This window comes from Silurus meridionalis, chromosome 5 (genome assembly GCF_014805685.1).
Source record: "Silurus meridionalis isolate SWU-2019-XX chromosome 5, ASM1480568v1, whole genome shotgun sequence".
NCBI lineage: Eukaryota > Metazoa > Chordata > Actinopteri > Siluriformes > Siluridae > Silurus > Silurus meridionalis.
Window position 1 is genome coordinate 22,451,196 of NC_060888.1, and position 18,343 is coordinate 22,469,538.

At 39.9% G+C, this 18,343-nt stretch overlaps 1 protein-coding gene across 4 annotated transcripts; it reads left to right on the top strand.

Moving 5' to 3' along the window:
* Positions 1-818: 818 nt before the first annotated feature.
* kctd15a (potassium channel tetramerization domain containing 15a) lies at positions 819-16,634 on the top strand. Of its 4 annotated transcripts, none has more exons than XM_046848721.1 (5): positions 819-1,112; positions 4,077-4,252; positions 6,784-6,928; positions 10,857-11,162; positions 16,272-16,634. In XM_046848721.1, exons 2-5 carry the CDS (start codon positions 4,089-4,091, stop codon positions 16,428-16,430), a joined length of 774 nt encoding a protein of 257 aa, XP_046704677.1. In that variant the 5' UTR covers positions 819-1,112; positions 4,077-4,088; the 3' UTR covers positions 16,431-16,634. The 4 variants fall into 4 exon arrangements, with proteins under 4 accessions (XP_046704677.1, XP_046704676.1, XP_046704673.1 ...); XM_046848720.1 differs by having other exon boundaries at positions 819-1,108; XM_046848717.1 differs by having other exon boundaries at positions 820-1,555.
* Positions 16,635-18,343: the final 1,709 nt, after the last annotated feature.

Below are 18,343 nucleotides of genomic sequence, written 5' to 3' on the forward strand. Positions count from 1 at the left end.
AATATCTAAAGCAAGAAGCGTTTCCACATTACTAACGGATTCATGTAGCTTTTTTTTTCAGAAAAATTATTATCATTCTTTCCTAATCTAACTTTATATATTACATTGGCTAAATATGATGCTGCTTTTAGAGAGAGAATGAGCATAACATTTTGTTAGTAAGCCTTTAAACCAAGCATGGGAACAAAAACCTGTGAACAAGTGCACTGATTTGAGAGGCGTGTGTTAAGAATTAGATTTTTTTTTTTACATCAAAAGGGAAAAAAAAAAAAATCGGCCAAAAATATCGGCATCATATATCGGCCATCGGCTGTTTCGATTTTTAAATATCGGCCGACCTCTAATGGTATTGTGTGATGGGATGTGATGTGCTGCCTGGGGAAGGAGAAGCTCATTGGTAATGTGGTGGACTTCTGATAAGAAGGGTTTGAGTACAAATACCAACGCCACTAATCTGCCACTTCTGGGCCCTAAAGCAAGGCCCCTGACCCTCGACTGCTCAGTTATATGATGTATGTATGATGTGGTCACTAATAGACGCCACTTATACACTCTGGAGGAAACTGTCAGCACGAGGGTTTAAGAGTTGAAAGTGCGCGCGCGTTCCGTCAGCGCACACGCACCTTCTCCGCAACCCAGAATCTGTTTCTTCCACTGCGGGCTGAACCCAACGTGCAATTCGGGGTGGACATGCCTGTCTTTCTCAGGATATCAAACACCCCCCCCCCCGCCCCCCTTTCTCTTTTTCTTTCTCTCTCTCTGGAACACATGCCATTAAAGTCGGTCGCGTCCATCCAGCCGCGCGCTGTAATTGAAATGGCGCGCGTGGCCTGAAGCGCTTTGTGCTCTGTCGTGCGGCGCGCGCCGATCCGCGTCACTCCGGTCTGGAGCGCAACACAACAAGAGGAGAGAGACAGGGACAAAAACGCAGAAGACTTGCAGAGACACGGGCTGGGCTGGGCATGTTAGACAAAACTAAACAAAAAATATATATAATGACCATGCTTTTGAGCTTTCTTTAAAAATGGCTCCATCATCATCAAGTTTCCTCATGGTGCTTCCATCATCATCATCATCATCATCATAAACAATCATCTCAGATTGCATAGTAGGTAACCATCTAAATCGTTATCTCTCTCTTTCTGTGCCATCTCTTTTTTGCGCACGCACGTATTAGTTTTGGACAGAAATGAAAAGAAAGATGCACCTAAACCCGAACGTGTGGAGTGAAAGATGCGCGTGATCGTGTGCGCAGTAGGGTGAGATGTTGATGTGTTGAGGAGGGCAGGAGCGCAGCTGATTGGAGACTAATCCCTTTTCCCCCCGGGGCCGTTTGCAGAGCCCCGAGCCAGAATTCCTGCTCAGCTCTCCTCCACTCTTATTCGGAAAGGATCTCAGCTCACACACACACACACACACCAACACACACACACACACACTGTCTCTCTGCTTCTCTCAGTCTCACACTTCAACCAAAAAAACTGGAAGCGTGAAGCATAAAGACACGATCGATCTCATGCGTTAGAGAGACCCGGACTGAGCCATGACTTCCAAGGTAAGCACGCGCTTCTCTCCCCACGGAGGTGGGGTTTTTTTGTGGGGTCTCTCGGTATATCCGTGTGTGTGTGTGTGTGTGTTAAAGCCACAGCGACCTCTCATTCTGTACCCGCCGCAGATGTGGAACTGCTTTGCGTCGTTTTCTTCATTTTTTTTTTTTTTTTTTTTTTTTTTGCGGATTGATAAAGATTATTCTCGGAAAGTTATTTCTGAAAGGCTGGAGATCTATCTAGACGATCTCTCTCTCTTTCACACACACACACACACACACACACGCGCGCGCGCGCGCACGCACGCACGCACACACGCATATATAGAGACAGAGTTCCTGATCAGATTGCATCGGACATCCTGCGATGTTTGAAACGGTAGTGTATAACACTATTCTTTAATAAATATCTGTTTATAAACTTACACTCAAAGCTGTATTTTTAATTGTGATCTCAAACAGTTTAATACAGGATATATAATGCATTACACAGAGGGATTATATGCATTAAATGTATTTAATATGATATGGATGAATTGTATAGTGATAACACGTGATAGTGTAATTGTGATTTTGAAAGTATTCACACTGTCCTTGTATTAGAGAATCCTGGACCATTCATTCATTCACATTTTGGGTTGCTCTCAAGAAGAACTGGAGTTCTGGAGTTCACCTAAATACCAGGTTGCATGTAATATAACAATATTGTTTTTCATTTCTTTTATTACTGTATCACTTTAACTACACTGTAAGGTGGTTAAGGGGGTGTTCATGGAAAAATTCTGATTTTTTTGAGTGGAAATGTCTCCAGAAATCTGTTTTTGGCAACATCAGTCATTCCTAGAAGAACCATCAATACTTCACTGTACCTCCCAGTATAATCTGCTTTACCTCTGACCTGTTTGTGTTGGTGTCTTTGACGTGAGCCACCCAGGTCTTTCCAACCCAACTTGTGTTTGTGCTTGTTGTTGAAGTTCCACCCCAGATGAAAATGAACGCTGTTTGCCTGAAGCATTGTGCCTTGAGCAAAGCAGCCTTTAAACATCTGCTTAATATTTTCATGCGGTTCATATAGCAGCAACTGTAACTCCACAATGACAGTTTAGATTTTTGTAAATGACAGATGTGTTTCCAAAGAAATAAAAAAAAACACAGGCAGAAAGCCAAATCGGCCATGTTGAATGAACATGTACATGTAAGACGCACTCTGGTGTTCACTCTAACGCTTATTTGCTTCCAGCTCTGATATATTTGTAGAAGGGAACTGATTTCCCATTTTCAATTCGCAGTATCTGAGTGAATACTGAAGGGCTGATTTCTACCGTATTTTACTGATGTACGTTTGTGATGTGAAGCATCAGAAGTGTGATGGTGTTAGATCTGTGATGATCGCAAATGTTGAGCTATTTTATGAGTTGCTCAGTAGCTCCTAGTTTTATAACCACAATGACTGTATAAGACTGTAGAAAGAACATCACTTATAATCACACACTCTAGTGCTCATGTTAGTTCTCACTCTCCAGTGTTTTGTATTGTTGAAAGAATTATAATCACACACTTGATGTCACCCATATGAGGATGGGTTCCCCTTTTGAGTCTGGTTCCTCTCAAGGTTTTTTCCTCATTACATCTAAGAGAGTTTTTCCTTGCCACAGTCGCCATGGCTGCTCATCAAGGATAAATGCACACCATTCATCTTTACTGTTTTTTTCTGTAAAGCTGCTTTGAGACAATGTCTATTGTGAAAAGCGCTTTAGAAATAAACTTGACTTGACTTGACTTGATGGTGACAAGCTTGAAGATGGAAGTCAACCTTTAATAAAAATGTATCTGATCCGGTGTTTCAGTCCGGTATCAGCCTCGATACTGATTACTCGATACTGGATCTGATTCAATCCTGATTGATATCTGATTGATAGATGTATTCTAGGTGTTAACAAGTCCTCCTCAGACTTTCTGCCTTTTATCATTTCAATTCCTAAATCCTGCCCAAAAGTAGGAAAGTGTCCCTTAATTAAACATGTTTTGTCTTTCTAAATATAATACTTCTCTTTTTTCCATGTCACTTGTAGATGCTGATTTATTAGGCTCCAAACCAAACCGCTGGATGTCATCAAACCTTTCACTTCTCACGCTCACACTCACTCCCACTACCTTTAATTAGGAGTTTACACATTCTCAGTGTTCCCTGAAGGGTAGACACCTACAGTACCATCTATCCCTCTCTGTCTCTCTCCCTCTCTCATGCTCGTTAATAAGCCTCATCCTTTCCTCCCCTCCAGTTCTTGAAGGGAGAAAAAACCCGCCATGCAAATTCCCCTGATTAGAGGTGTGCTGCTAATTCTTAAGTGCAATGTGGAACGAGGTAGATGTAAGAGTGATCTTAGACGTGTCGACAGGCCCGGAGCATGCATTTACGCTCAGGGAATCAGGAGAAAGACTCTGGGGAGCAGCAGTGCTGCTCCGGTGTGTGTGGTGTGTTTTCTGTGTGTACTCTCCGCTTAGAGTGTGTTGTTTGTGTGATCCACAGGAGGGAAGAAGCATGTCTCGCCTCTCTTTGACCCGCTCTCCAGTGTCTCCTCTGGCAGCGCAGGGCATCCCTCTTCCTGCTCAGCTGACTAAAGCCAACGCCCCCGTTCACATCGATGTAGGAGGACACATGTACACCAGCAGCTTGGCTACACTCACAAAGTACCCAGACTCAAGGTAGGACATTTTTATATTCGGTAACAGAACGTGGTGCTCCAATTGTCATAGAGTGTCTACTTGGATGTCTTTTGAATGCTCTTTAAGTGTTTTAAATACATTTCAAATACTCTATTGGTGTTTATCTTCATTTATTGCATGTAGTATGTTTCAGAAGAACATACATTTCAATATTACATCTCCAATATTCCTCCAGTTTTATCTTGAGCTTCGGCTTGGGTCATGTCCATATGGGTTTTCCTCATGTTTCTCCAGTTTCCTCCCACCTCTCAAAAAAACAAGCGAATAAATATATTGCTAATGTAATTTGTCTGAAAATGTAAACGTTGACACATGCGTGGTATATTCCCATGTCACGCACAGTGTTCCCAGGATAGGATCTGGATCCAGTGTCAGCCTGACTAGCATAAAGCATTAAATATTCAGAAAAACTAAATAAATTCAACTCTAGTCATTTCTGTTTTAGTAATGGTGCTAGGGTGACTCATACACAAGACAGCTTGATGAACTTTCATGGAATTCCATTACATTTAACAAAAGAATCAAAAGTAGTTTTAGACTAGTTTAATTTAGATTTCTCTGTGCTTTTTGAACATCCCATTCCCATTCCATTTGCTGTTATAATAACCTCTACTCTTCTGGGAAGATATTCCACTAGATTTTGTGTAGCTTTGTGCTCATTCAGCCACAAGAGTAAAGTCAGATCCTCCTGTAGGGTGAGGAGGCCTGCGGTGCAATCAGCGTTCCAATTCATCCCAAAAATTTCCAAATCTTTCACGTAAACATTACCTTCTTGTAGATGGCTTTGTGCACAGAGGTATTGTCATGCTGGAACAGGTTTGTGTCTCCTAGTAAAAGTGAGCGGAAATTTAATGCTACAGCATCCAGAGACGTCCTATAACAAATGTGTTAAACTTTGTGGTAACAGATTGGAAGAAAATGCATATGGCTGGAAAATTGGGTCTCCCAATATTTGTGTCTATATAGTGATGTGCTGTCTTTTAGCTACACATGACATCATAGGCAAGCAGATTTATGTTTAATTGCAGGAGTTATAAATGATCATACATGTTAAGTTTTTATGAAAACATTCTTCAAAAATGCTTACAATTTGATCTTTGGTTCTTTGTTTCTTTACTGGCAAATGTGTTGAAATTCTTGGTGGTAATCACATGTAGACCACAGATTGGGTTGTAAACAGTTTTTGATCTTTAAATGACCGCAGAGCTAGAATTAAATGCAAATGTTTATTTACTGACCAGTCAAAATTAAATGCTCTTCCACTATGAGTTTTCCTTTAGAGGTTTGACATTTGGAGTCTCAGTTTGTCTATCAGTGAAAACTATATGGTCAACTTCAATTTTGTTGTACACACAAGCAGCACTGATAAACAGGAAGATCCGAAATGCATCTCTAAAATGCATCTCCCTCAGTCGCATCCTTGTCCGTGTATTTGTATCTGAACTATTAGCAGAAATGCTGAACTCACTGAGACAAAAATCACTATTGCGTGGAAAAGCTGATGTGTGCTTAATGGTGTCAAAGCTGTCATTTGTATGGAAATTTAAAAAGAGGAGGAAACTGTAGGGACAAAATCTTGCAGGAAAGCAAGCTGATGCTATGTCAAGACTACGGCGTGTCTCATGGACGCTCCAGTGCAACCATATTTGGACATCATCTATAGGTCTTTTGATTCATTTTCTGTTTGAGTCAATCACTCGAACGATAAGAAGCAGAATTCCCACTTGTGGTGCTGTGAAATTCCTACCTGCTGCATCTCAACCTCAATCCTCCAAGGTCCCTCTGATAATTCACTCCCCCATGAGAAGCGGGTGGAAAAGAGCACCACCTGTTAGGAAAGGAAGAGTATGAAGAGAGTGAGAGCAGAGCGCACCCTCACATCTGCTCAGCTTAACACATGCCATGGCCTTCTCTGATTTAATAACGTAGATAGAGAGACAGGGAGGAGGAGGAGAGCAGCGTAGGGGAATGGGGGCGGTTGGTGCAGGCAGCATTTTAATTGCTTTTTAGAGAAAAAAAAAAAGAAAAAGAAACGGAGATGAAAAACTAAGATTGCCTGAAGCTATATGGTGAAATTCTAACTGGGGGAACTGCAAGACCATATGAGAAAAGAAGCACCGCAGGCACAAATGGGGGAATTGGTTTTCTTATTAAGTGTTTTGCATCAGTTTCCAGAATAGGAGGGAGGAAGGGAGAGAGAGAGAGAGAGAGAGAGAGAGAGAGAGAGAGAGAGAGAGAGAGAGAGAGAGAGAGAGAGAGAACATGAAATGAAATGGGAACATCTTTGCAATGACAAGATTTAAGTTGATTTAACACAAGAGCAGAAATAGCATAAGACATGAAACCAAATGTTCGGCCTCATTCTTCAAACCAGGTTAAACAATAAAACTCATTATTCTCACTGTGTATAAAATTGTCATAAACCTCCAGTTGTGATTATTACTCAGCCTCTGCATCAGGGTTGAATTCACAATCTGTTTTTGTTGTTGTTGTTGTTGTGTCCTCATCAGAATCAGTCGGCTGTTTAATGGCACAGAGCCCATCGTGTTGGACAGTCTGAAGCAGCACTACTTTATTGACCGGGACGGGGAGATTTTCCGTTACATTCTCAGCTACCTTCGCACCAGCAAACTGCTACTTCCTGAAGACTTCAAGGTAAAAATTAGTTTATCTATCTATCTATCTATCTATCTATCTATCTATCTATCTATCTATCTATCTATCTATCTATCTATCTATCTATCTATCTATCTATCTATCTATCTATCTATCTATCTATCTATCTATCTATCTATCTATCTATCTATCTGCCTGCCTGCCTGCCTGCCTGCCTGCCTGCCTGCCTGCCTGCCTGTCTGTCTGTCTGATATTTATTTTTTATTTTAAGATAAAAAAAAATACAACACCGAAACCATTTTTTTCCAGTTTAAATATTGTATAATATACAAAAAGTTGAAATATAGAATACAACCTGATGCATTTTCTCCGCAGACTTTTTGGATGTAATATATTGTTATGGCTTTCTGAAATTGTATGTTAGTCTCATTATCTGTATGCTAGACTGTATCTATGTGCTGGATGAACACAACGATAATAAAATGTAACAGTAAAATGTGATGTTGTACAAACCAGACCTGAATAGTGAAAATGCACTCATTTGTGAAAATGACTAGCACTGAGTTAGCATGGCTAGCCAATTTTTGGTAGTGGGTATCCTTGTCATGTTTGTGGATTAACAGTTGCTTTGTTTTATATATGTTAATAGATTTAGCTACTGGTAAATACAATTCTGAGAAAATGGCAAACCTGAATCAGATTCTGAAAACTGTTTCACCTTCATGAGTTACACTATTTAACTAACTTGGCTATTTATGTTCTACTGTATATGTATATACAAATCACTGAGGATATGATTAATCAGGATGCAGATATTGAAATCTCAAGTGTCTACCTGTGAAAAATGCAGATTCTTTTATAAACTGTTTGCTAGCCACTAGCTATTTAAATTGAAAGGACGTGGCATTCCTGATGCTCATAAGACATGAATATTCATTATGATTTTATTTTTGGTATTTGTAATAAGGTTGAAAGTGTAAAGTTGTTTCTAGAATTTGATTTGTAATGGGTTATAGTGACCTGGCCATGGAAACTTCAGGTTGCACATTTAGTCTTTTGGTTGCAGCCCAACCAATAAAACATATCCGTATCATTAACAGCAGTCCGGACGGTCTCGTCTACAACTCCCAGCTCCGTCTAGAGTTCTCTGAGATGCTGTGAAATGATGCATAGACAGCAGCAATAGCTCCAATCATTACAACTCATTACACTCAAGCTTCACAGTTCAGCCATCACACTCTTCACCCTATTCCAAGCTGGAAAATATGCAAATAGGGGCGACTGACTGAATTGATCATCATTTGCAGCCCCATCGAAATGCTGCAGGGTTTTAATTGTGCCAAGCACGTGACTTTGACACGCAGGGTTCACAAGATCAATCTGTTTGCCTTCCTAGCATATCCAAAACGCCACTGACTCGCTCATCAACTCATTCACTCTTTGAAAATGTTTGCAAATTTATAACAGTGAAAGCTGTAATTCATTGCCAGTCTGAGGCACTTGTTACTTCAGATATATACTTAGTCGCTTGTCCCCTCAGGGAAATTTTGTAAAGTGTCGAATGCAATTCGGACTTTTTCAGCTAATGGAATTGCAATTCAGTGCGCTTTTATCAATTTCTTTGTCTAGTAGTGGCTTCAAAGCGCTGCAGCAATCACGAGGAGCTATTGAGTGGTCTTCCTTTATAGTTCTCTGCATTTACTGGATTAAGGTTGTTCAGAATGTTGCCTTGTAGAAGTCTCGACATATCTAACCCTCGCTACAGGGTTGAGGATGAATAGCACCCTAAGACTTATATTTCCCTTTGAATTATTTCAAGCCTCAAGGCTTAAAGTGTTAGCATGCATGATGACAAGAAGAGAGAGAGAGAGAGAGAGAGAGAGAGAGAGAAATAGGCAGATGGGGTGGGGCAAGGGGCAAGCAAAAGCAGCTTCTTTTTTGTGTGCATATTGAAGGTATGGAGTCTTAGACGCCGACTGCTATTGTTCATGGTGGCATAGCCTGCAGAAGAATTAGTAGTTTGTACATGGTGGAGATGAAGAGCTAACTTTTCGGAGATGCAGCGAGAAAGAGATTGGTGTTGCAGAAGCAGCTCAACTGGAAACACATCACAGAGATAAATGGCAAATGGACAGAATAAAGAGGAAAAGAGAGTGCGAGAGAGAGAAAAGAGAGAGAGAGAGAGAGAGAGAGAGAGAGGATGAGAGAGAAGATGAGAGAGTTTCTGACTACCTCCAGTGGTGTTGACTGCTTCAGGATAGGTGTGATTCAAGGTTGCCAAGTCTTCAAAAGACAAATAAATGAACCCAGAACAATTTGAAACACTCCAAAATAATCATACAATTGCAGGATGTTATAGTGTAAGTAAATATGGTTGGATCCATGTATCTCGAGGAATGTTCTATTATTGTTGTTGTTGCTGTTGTTATTATTATTATTAGTATTATTATTATTATTAGTATTATTATTATTATTACTATTATTATTATAGTCATATTATCTTAAATAACACCAAAAAGAGAGTAAACTAATTCACTAAGACAGCAAACGCATCCATTTCTGTATGAAGAAAAATCCATATAGATTTAATACCATAATATGCTAAATTACTCAGCTCCTATTCCTGATATACTATGTTATCTGCTATTTCTGTATATTTCAATACAACCATTTACTGTACATAGGAATTTGTTTGAGCATACTTTTTGCATAAAACATAAATATTACCTATCTGGCTTACAAACTACTGCTTTTATAATTCAATGAATCTGGCAACCGCAATGAGCATGTTAGTCTTAAACCTGTCCTTTTGACTGTTAACAAACAAAAATCTGTTTAGTTTGTATTATTTTTTGGTTTGCTGAAATAGGAAATGTATCTGTTGTTGAGCGAGCTAGTTTCCGTCTGTGTGGTTTTAATTCAAGTGAGTGGCAGTGCCATCTGGTCTGGTGGAAAATGGTAGGCGTAAAAGGGCTGGGGTGAAGTAGCTTCAGGGTACTGAGACCCTCAGGCCAATACAGCCAATCTGTGCTTTCAAACTGTAGTGTGTGTAGCATAGTATGAGAAATTTTACAGACCTACATGGTTCTGGGAGGTAGTATGGCTGTCATAGTGTAGTGAGTAGTGATTCCAAAACCATTGTTTTCCCGTGTAACCATTTTGATTCCCCATTGAGAAACGTGTGGCGATAGCTAAAATGGCATGTTTAGGTCACAAAGCACAATATCTTGTACTAATTTAACAATACAGCATAAGAATTGTAAGGTTTACAACTATGGTTACTATGGTTAATATTAACAACAGTGGTGGTAATAAAGAAAAACAATCTGTACTAGTCATAGTCATATTCTTGGGTTCCTTCATGAATAATAACACAGATTGAACCTGGTGGTGCCGTAACTTAACTAGATTCAGTAGTGTAAAGCTAATATGGATGTAGCCAAAGGATGTCAGGCAACAAAACAAATCTGACCCAGCAAATGATTATATATCAATGATGAAATGCTAATATTTTCTTTATTATGTACTGTTTACATTCAAAAGAAGATTTGCTTTCAATTCAAGTGGACATTATGCTGGGATTATTAGAGGGGGTAGCTCAGTGGTTAAGGCATTTGACACTTGATCAAAAGGTTACCAGTTCAAATCCCAGCACCACCAAGCTGCTGTGCCTTTGAGCAAGGCTCCCTAACCCTCAACTGTTCCGCTATAAGTCGCTCTAGATAAGGGCATCTGCCTAATGCCATAAATGTTAATCTTCTAAATTGAATTTTAGTCCTTGGCTAATCTCCAAGCAGTTTTGTTCTGTTCATGTGACAGTGCCCAGCTAGCATGGATTGCATGTTGATTTTAAGGCTAACTGGACCAATCATTTGAAAGAATCGATTGCTATTTTACTTTACTGCTATTAAAAACACATTCCTTCACCCATTCCCATGACTAAAATCTGCTTCCTGCTCTTCTGTAGGAGATCCATCTGCTGTACGAGGAGGCGCGTTATTACCAGCTGAGCCCTATGGTGAAGGAGCTGGAGCGCTGGAAGCAGGAGCGAGAGCAGCGGCGAGGAGCTCAGCCCTGCGAATGCCTGGTAGTGCGCGTGACCCCTGACCTGGGCGAGAGGATTGCCCTGAGTGGAGACAAAGCTCTCATTGAGGAGATCTTCCCCGAGACGGGAGACGTCATGTGCAACTCGGTCAACGCCGGCTGGAACCAGGACCCCACTCACGTCATTCGATTTCCTCTAAACGGATACTGCAGACTCAATTCTGTACAGGTAGAGTCACATGGTTCATACTCAGCCTTCATTACCTGAATAAATGTTCTTTATGACGAAACCTACTCACTTCTATTTAATTCTGAAGAGTTTAGATATTTAGAGGAGTGTAGCAGTGGCAGGAATGTGGATAATTAACATGATTTGCTCCCAAAACCAAGCACCAACTCTCAGCTAGATTGAGAACTTTCTCAGTGTTGGGCTAGCATTACATTTCTTCAAGGCTTAGCCACAGATATTATCCATAATTATTTCATTATTAGATTATTCCCTCCACTTACTATACTTCTGCTTCCTATTTTATTTTATTTTTTGCTTACAGATGTGTACATTCTCTTCATTTTGAATAAACTACAATGAGTTGGCACCTTTTTAAGGAACCCAGTTTGAGGTTATGGGGATTCTATGCTTTGAGATTTGAACAATTTCTTGGACTTGAAATTCATAAGCCTCAAGCAGTTCAACTACTTTGCCAGTATGTCAATGACTGGACTGACTTTCATAATTGTAAGTTAAGTAGCACTAGCTAGCATTAGCTAATATAGAGTGCAAGCAGAACTTTTAATACATGTAGTAAGAACTATTTATTTCTTTATTATATATCTTTTTTTTTATACATTCTTGTGGTGTTTGCTGCTTCACACACTCACCCTTTACCATTTTCGTCACTGCTTTATGTAATTCAGGTCAGTGATATGTACATATGATGTGAGTGATCACGAAGGAGACGGTGTGTTTACGGAAAAGTTTGAGATGCTAGAAAGAATGTTAGAAAGCAGGACTGGGGCACGAGTGTCACACAGGAAGAAGTGGAGAGAGCTGTTGTGAGAAGAAGAGGATGAAGCTGGCAGGTGTTGAGAAAGGTGTAGATACACAGCTGCAAAGGTGCAGTTCTGCCCCACGAGATGTTATTACATCCCCCATAGGGACCGTAGCGATACCACCGACTTTATTTTCAACCCAATACTGAGTAAGACGTTAAGTCTCCTGATAAGGAAACAGACATACCTTCAGGCCGTCCAAAATGTCAATAAATGAACACTTAGTAAAATGTAACTTGATTTACGGAACATTTTCTACATGATTTCATTTTCTTTGTAGACACGCATGGAGTCGTCTCTCCGAATTTTGGCTCTTAATTTGACAACAGTGTCATGTGCGATGTGTTGACTACGTTTCCAGCGCAACTTTGTGACAGCTTTCTAATGTTTTTTTTGTTTGTCAAAGGCATTCTTAAAAGAACATTTTTGGAAAACATTTTTTTAAAAATCATTAATTTTGTATAGACACTTGAGGCACCATGTACATTGAAATCTTTGAAATCTTCTGTACATAAAAAGTAAATAATTCAGTGGCAAGGAAAAACTCCCTGAGACATCATGAGTAACAAGTCTTGAGAAGACTCTGAAAGAAACCCATTCCCACCTGGGTGACTCTGGATAGTGAAGTGATAAACTATTGCACGTCCACAGCTGTATAATATAAAATCACTCCACTGTTGGTGCGTTCATATGATCTTTCATGGTGTTATAGTTTATTATATGATTACAGCGGGTGGCAAATCTCAGTTACATTCTAATACATACTGGTGAGATTCTGTTCAATGAATCCACACAGTATTGACTTATTGACCACTATATAAGGATCCATTTTGGATTATAAACTTTCGGATCACAAGTATGAAAACTTGAGAATCAATTAATTTGTCTCAAATTTCCTGCCTTCACCTGTTCATGAAGTGCTGCAACCACACACACACACACACACACACACACACACACACACATTGTAATGTAGGGCACCTCTAATGTAGGGATATAGAGAGCTGTAAATGAGTGGAGAAATCGAGGGGGAAATGATATGCATAATTTATTTTTAACTCTTCCTCAAGACAAATCCCTTATTTAAAAAAAAAAAAAAGCGCTCCAGCATATGTGCCTGCGGCGGTTTAAACACACATATTACATTTTTAATACCTACTTTGGTTTCTTTAAACAAACTAAACTGGTTTGCACTCATTTTTACACACACTTAATTGACTTACAGTATAACTAATCGCTGCATCTGCTAACACTGTTTTTCCCGCCTTTGCACACTTGACTAATTGTATCACGCTAGAGGTGCAGTTCTTTTTTTCACTTTGCCACATTTCAGCCAGTCTTCAGCCCAAGCAGTTACAAGTGCCATGAATTAAAATAGCCAGAGGAATTAATTTTAAAGGGGACAGACAGAGAGACAGAGACACAAATACACAGAAAGACAGCGGGTCAGAGATTGAGTGAGTGAGTGAGTGAGAGAGAGAGAGAGAGAGAGAGAGAGAGAGAGAGAGAGAGAGACTATGACTGAGACAATGAGAGAAACACAGAATTAGAGAGCCAGAGACAAAAAAGTCAGTGATAAAGAAGCGAGGATGGAGTCAGAGTGTAAGTTAGTCAGTGAGTCAAAATAATAAAGAGAGGTGTGCAGAGACAAAGTGAGACACTTAAAGACAGAGAAAGAGCGAAAGAATGAGAGAGACCAAGAGAGACAAAATCTGAGACAGGAGAGAATCAGAAAAGACTGAGACAAAGAGAGTTAGCAATACAGAGAAAGAATAGGAGAGACCAAAAGAGACAAATCTAGACAGAGGAAAAGAGATTAAGAGACAGGATGATGAGACAAAGAAAGGGAGACTCAAAGACAGTAAGACAGGTAAAGAAGACAGAGACAAAGAGAGTTAGAGATACAGAGACAGAGAGAAGGAATAAGAGAGAGACAAAGGGAGACAAAAACATTGAGAGGGAAAGAGGTCAAAAATAAAAGAAAGCAGGATGAGACAAAAAGAGACAAACACAGATATATAGACACAGATAAAGAGAAAGAATGAGAAACAGAAAGAACATGAGAGATTTGTTATGGCTATAAAAACTGTTTCAATGCACATGCATCATGTTTTCCTATGTTATTCACATCAGATTTTAACCTCTAATTCATTTAGTTGGCACTTTTATTTCCATTCACACAGAAAACTCAGGAAAGTGGCATGTGCTTGTTGCGTCACCTGATCTCCTCTACCTGAGGACCACATGAGACGAAATCATTTCCCCTGTAATACGTCCTGAAATTGTTCCAGAGGTTTCCAGAGTGTGTATAAGGGTGGACATTTTACTCACGGCCCCGTGATTCGCCCGAGTGTTATTATTTTTTTCCCTGTCTGAGGAACTTTTTATCTGCCTCACTTGCCTTGAGGCAGAACTTTCGTTTTCATGTGAAGCACACTTGAAAGGAGTGGAGGAGTAAGTGAATACTCCAGACTGCATGTGTTGAATTTCAAAAAAAGAAAAAAATCTACAAGTACTGCAGCAGATAAAACATGCCAGTGATCTGTGGACAAGTAAGTGACAGGTTTTGCAGAGAGCCCACTCGTCTGTGGATCTCCGAGTGTGTAGTGTGTGTGGTCTTATGGTCGGGGTTTCGGGTAAAGATGGGGTTGATTTTGGTTTCGGGTGTTGAGGGGGGGGGATTGGTTTGCTTTTGACTCCTCATCAAACTCCAGTAAACAGCTGCAGGGAGAGTCTGATCGCTCTCTCATCTTCACTGGACCGTCTGAGGAGAAAAATGTTGCCAGCGAATAAACGTGTAAAGATAAAATAAAGATAAAATCCTCTAAATAAGGAAGAAAACAAATTGCATGGTGGCATGCTGGTGCGGGAAAGTAGTTAAGGATAGGCTGGTGTGATGCGTCCTGTGAAAGTTATTATTAACACAATCTGAAGTTGATTAGTTTGCCAAAAACAGCATTTCCCAGAGCACTTGGGACATCAATTACTGGTCTTTACTGGTAATCGGTTGCCTTCTTTAAGTGCCATGTTATGTTTAGTGGGTAACAATAGAACACATTTGTCAACTGTCAACTGTAGATCAAATGTTGGCCACTACTGGACACCAATAAATACCATTAGAACATCATTAGGCATCCAGAAGTTTCTACAGTGGTTTCTTTGGATCGATGATAAAACATTGAATGGAAAACATTTGGTTATGGCATTTAATGGTTGATGGTTTGTGATGGAATTTCTTCCGGAAACCATTAAAGCTCAGCAGGTACTATAGAAGTTAGAAATTATTTGTGTTTGTCAAAATGGCAGCAGAAAAACCCCCCAGCACCGTTGTAGGTTACAAAGTGGAACGTACGCCAGAAATGAATATTGTGATATTTTATAGTTAAAGATTTTATACTTGTAGCAAAAGATGTTCTCAGCATTTCCCTAGAAAGACATATTCAGGAAGTGTTCTGTATGAGCGCAGTCATATCATGAAATTACCTGTTTTGTGCGTTTGATATGGATAAATGAGATGCCTGTCAACGTCTGTGTGGACATCATGTATGTTTATTGAACTAGCAAACTAACCACAGTGATTCATTTAATATAATCATTTTGGTTGGTAGGGTGTATTTGGATTTCCATTGTTATATAAAATAAAGCTGCAGAATATGACCTTGGAGCTGACCCCCTGTGTCTGTGGTAAATGTGAAAACGTGTACCTGAAGCTAGCCAGTTAGCTAGTTACCTTAGCGGATGAACACAATCTTGGCTGTTCTGTCTGTAGTTAAAAGCACTCACATGACAGCATGATTGTACAAATTGAAGTACAAGAAAATGAAACGAAAACCATTGTAAATAATGTTAGCAGTTAGCAGGCTGGTTTGAGCAGCAGGTGAACACATCTTTAAAGGACTTATCTCTATATAGATAGGTTTTAGTCATTTCACCTTAGGAAATTAGCAGAAATATACAAAGAATGTCATTTAATCATTCACTAATATTAGCTAAGCTAGCTAGTTAATTAACTAGGCATGACCCAGTGGCTAAAAATGTATGTTCTACTCTAATTCTCATCATTTTTTTTTTTTGGACATGATGGGTTCAAGAGTCATACCATATCGCTTTTTGACATTGAGGCATATTAATTAATGTATTAATCTAACTTCATATTTCATTGTACAAAAGAACATGATTAGCCATGATCAAACTTGTCTTGTTTCTCTAAATTGACCAATCATAAATGAATAAAGAATTAAATGTGAATACTTCGCTGACATTAGCCTCACCTTTTTCATTTGCATAGGTGCTGGAGAGATTGTTCCAGAAAGGCTTTACCATGGTGGCATCATGTGGTGGAGGAGTGGACTCGTCTCAGTTCAGCGAGTACATCCTGAGCCGTGAGGACAGACGCTGTCAGACCATCCACACGCCCATCCGGATAAAACAGGAGCCGCTGGACTAGCGCATCGCCTCCTCGCCTCCGTCGCACCCGCAAAACATCAGCTGTGGACTAGAATGAGCCGAGTGTGTACTTCTTTACTGGCTCACTGGACTGTTGATGAGCCCATTCTGATGGACCTCTGTGATACTCTTAACTATAAAAGACATCTGACTGAACACTAAGACTCACTAGAGAGATGTTTAAAAAAAGACAAAAAAGACAAAAGTCAAGATTGCATTCTGTATTATTTGGTCTTCCACTTACATTAACACTGTTGCTCTATTATTCAGTCATGCCATTGTGTTCAAGCAGAAATTCCTTTTTTTGCACACTAATCTGCATTCCAGGTTTTTTTTTTCCCCCACTGTGGAACATCACACCCTTGCATGTTCTTACCATCGTTCCTGAGTGTTTTTTTATGATGTCTGTAGAGTGTAGAAAAGCTGGCTGACATTGTGGTCAAAATGACCACAATAAAACCTTCTCCGAGTATCCTCCAATGATGCAACAGCGACATAGTAAATGAACCAAGATGTGGTTTTAAATCTTATTTACAAATTTCAAACTACATCAGATTTCATGATTCAATAGATATATTCGATAGAGTTGGTATCAAAAGGTTTCGAGACGTCTGCGATTTCATCATGGACAGCAAGTTGGGTCAAAGAGTGAAATTCTGCGTAAAACTCGCCAAATCTGCCACAGAGACGTTTGACATGATTACGAGTTTATGGTGATACTGCAACGAGTCGTTCGAGGTGTTTTGAGCAGCATCATCAGTGGAAGACAGCAACAGATCAGGAAGACCTTCAACAAGCTCATCCCCTTAAAATATAAAAAACATCCGGCAATTTGCGCATGATGATCGTCAGAGAACAGTCAACACGTTTTCACTTCTGCACCCACCTGACTGGCCAGATTTAGTTCCTGCGGACTTCGCCACCTTCCCGAAGATGAAGATCCAGCTCAAAGGTCCGCGTTTTGACACATTGTGGAGATCCAGTGCGAATCGAAGAAGATGCTTGACACTTTTCAAAAAGAAAACTTCCAGGACACATTCAAGACGTGGCAGGAATGATGGGAGCGCTGTACTGCTGTGCAAGGGGACTATTTTAAAGATGACGTTGTGTAAACGTAGATAAATAAAGTACTTTCTTGTAAACAGAGCTAGCCTCAAAACTTTTTGATACCACCTTCTACATATTTTAAATCTGATACAATATGGAAATCCCTAAATCCATGAATCGGAGAACAATACTCTAGTAGATCATCAGGAGATCACCAAATCCTCTTCTGTAAGAGATTTATTTTGATCTGGGAATGTGGAATTACTCTTGCAATGTCAGAGTCATACTAGCCAATAGTATGGAGAAGAGGGCAGATAGTGCTTTCCTCTGATTGTGTTTAGCCAAACTCTGTTGGCATATGAGCAAAAAAAACTGAAGGAAGCATGTTCTAGCCCACACCCTTGTTCATGTGGGAATTGACAATGGCTTGAAATTAGATCAAGTTTCTATAAACCATAGAGAAATCTCCATGTTGGATGTGGAACGAATTGGCTCAGACTTGATCACATGTGCATCAGTCAGTACAGTGACAGATCTGATTCGCTCAGGTTTCTTTCACAATACAGTACAAAACACAGTGTTTAATAATCAATACAGAAATCAGACCAACCTGAAGTTTGCCAGAGTTTCTGTCATTCTCAAATTCCCTCTCTCATTTGTGTGTGTAATCAAATTAATTGCATGATGTTTGGAAACTCACTCTCGTGATGAGGGCAGATTTGAGTGGGATTTTTCGTTCACGAATCGAATGAATTTCTGCGATACTGAATGGCCGTCAGGATTTCTACCACAGCAGTACAGGGATTAGTGTGCAGCTCAAGGCTTCTTCAAAGCTCCGGAGGAAAAAGAAAAAAAATATACATACAG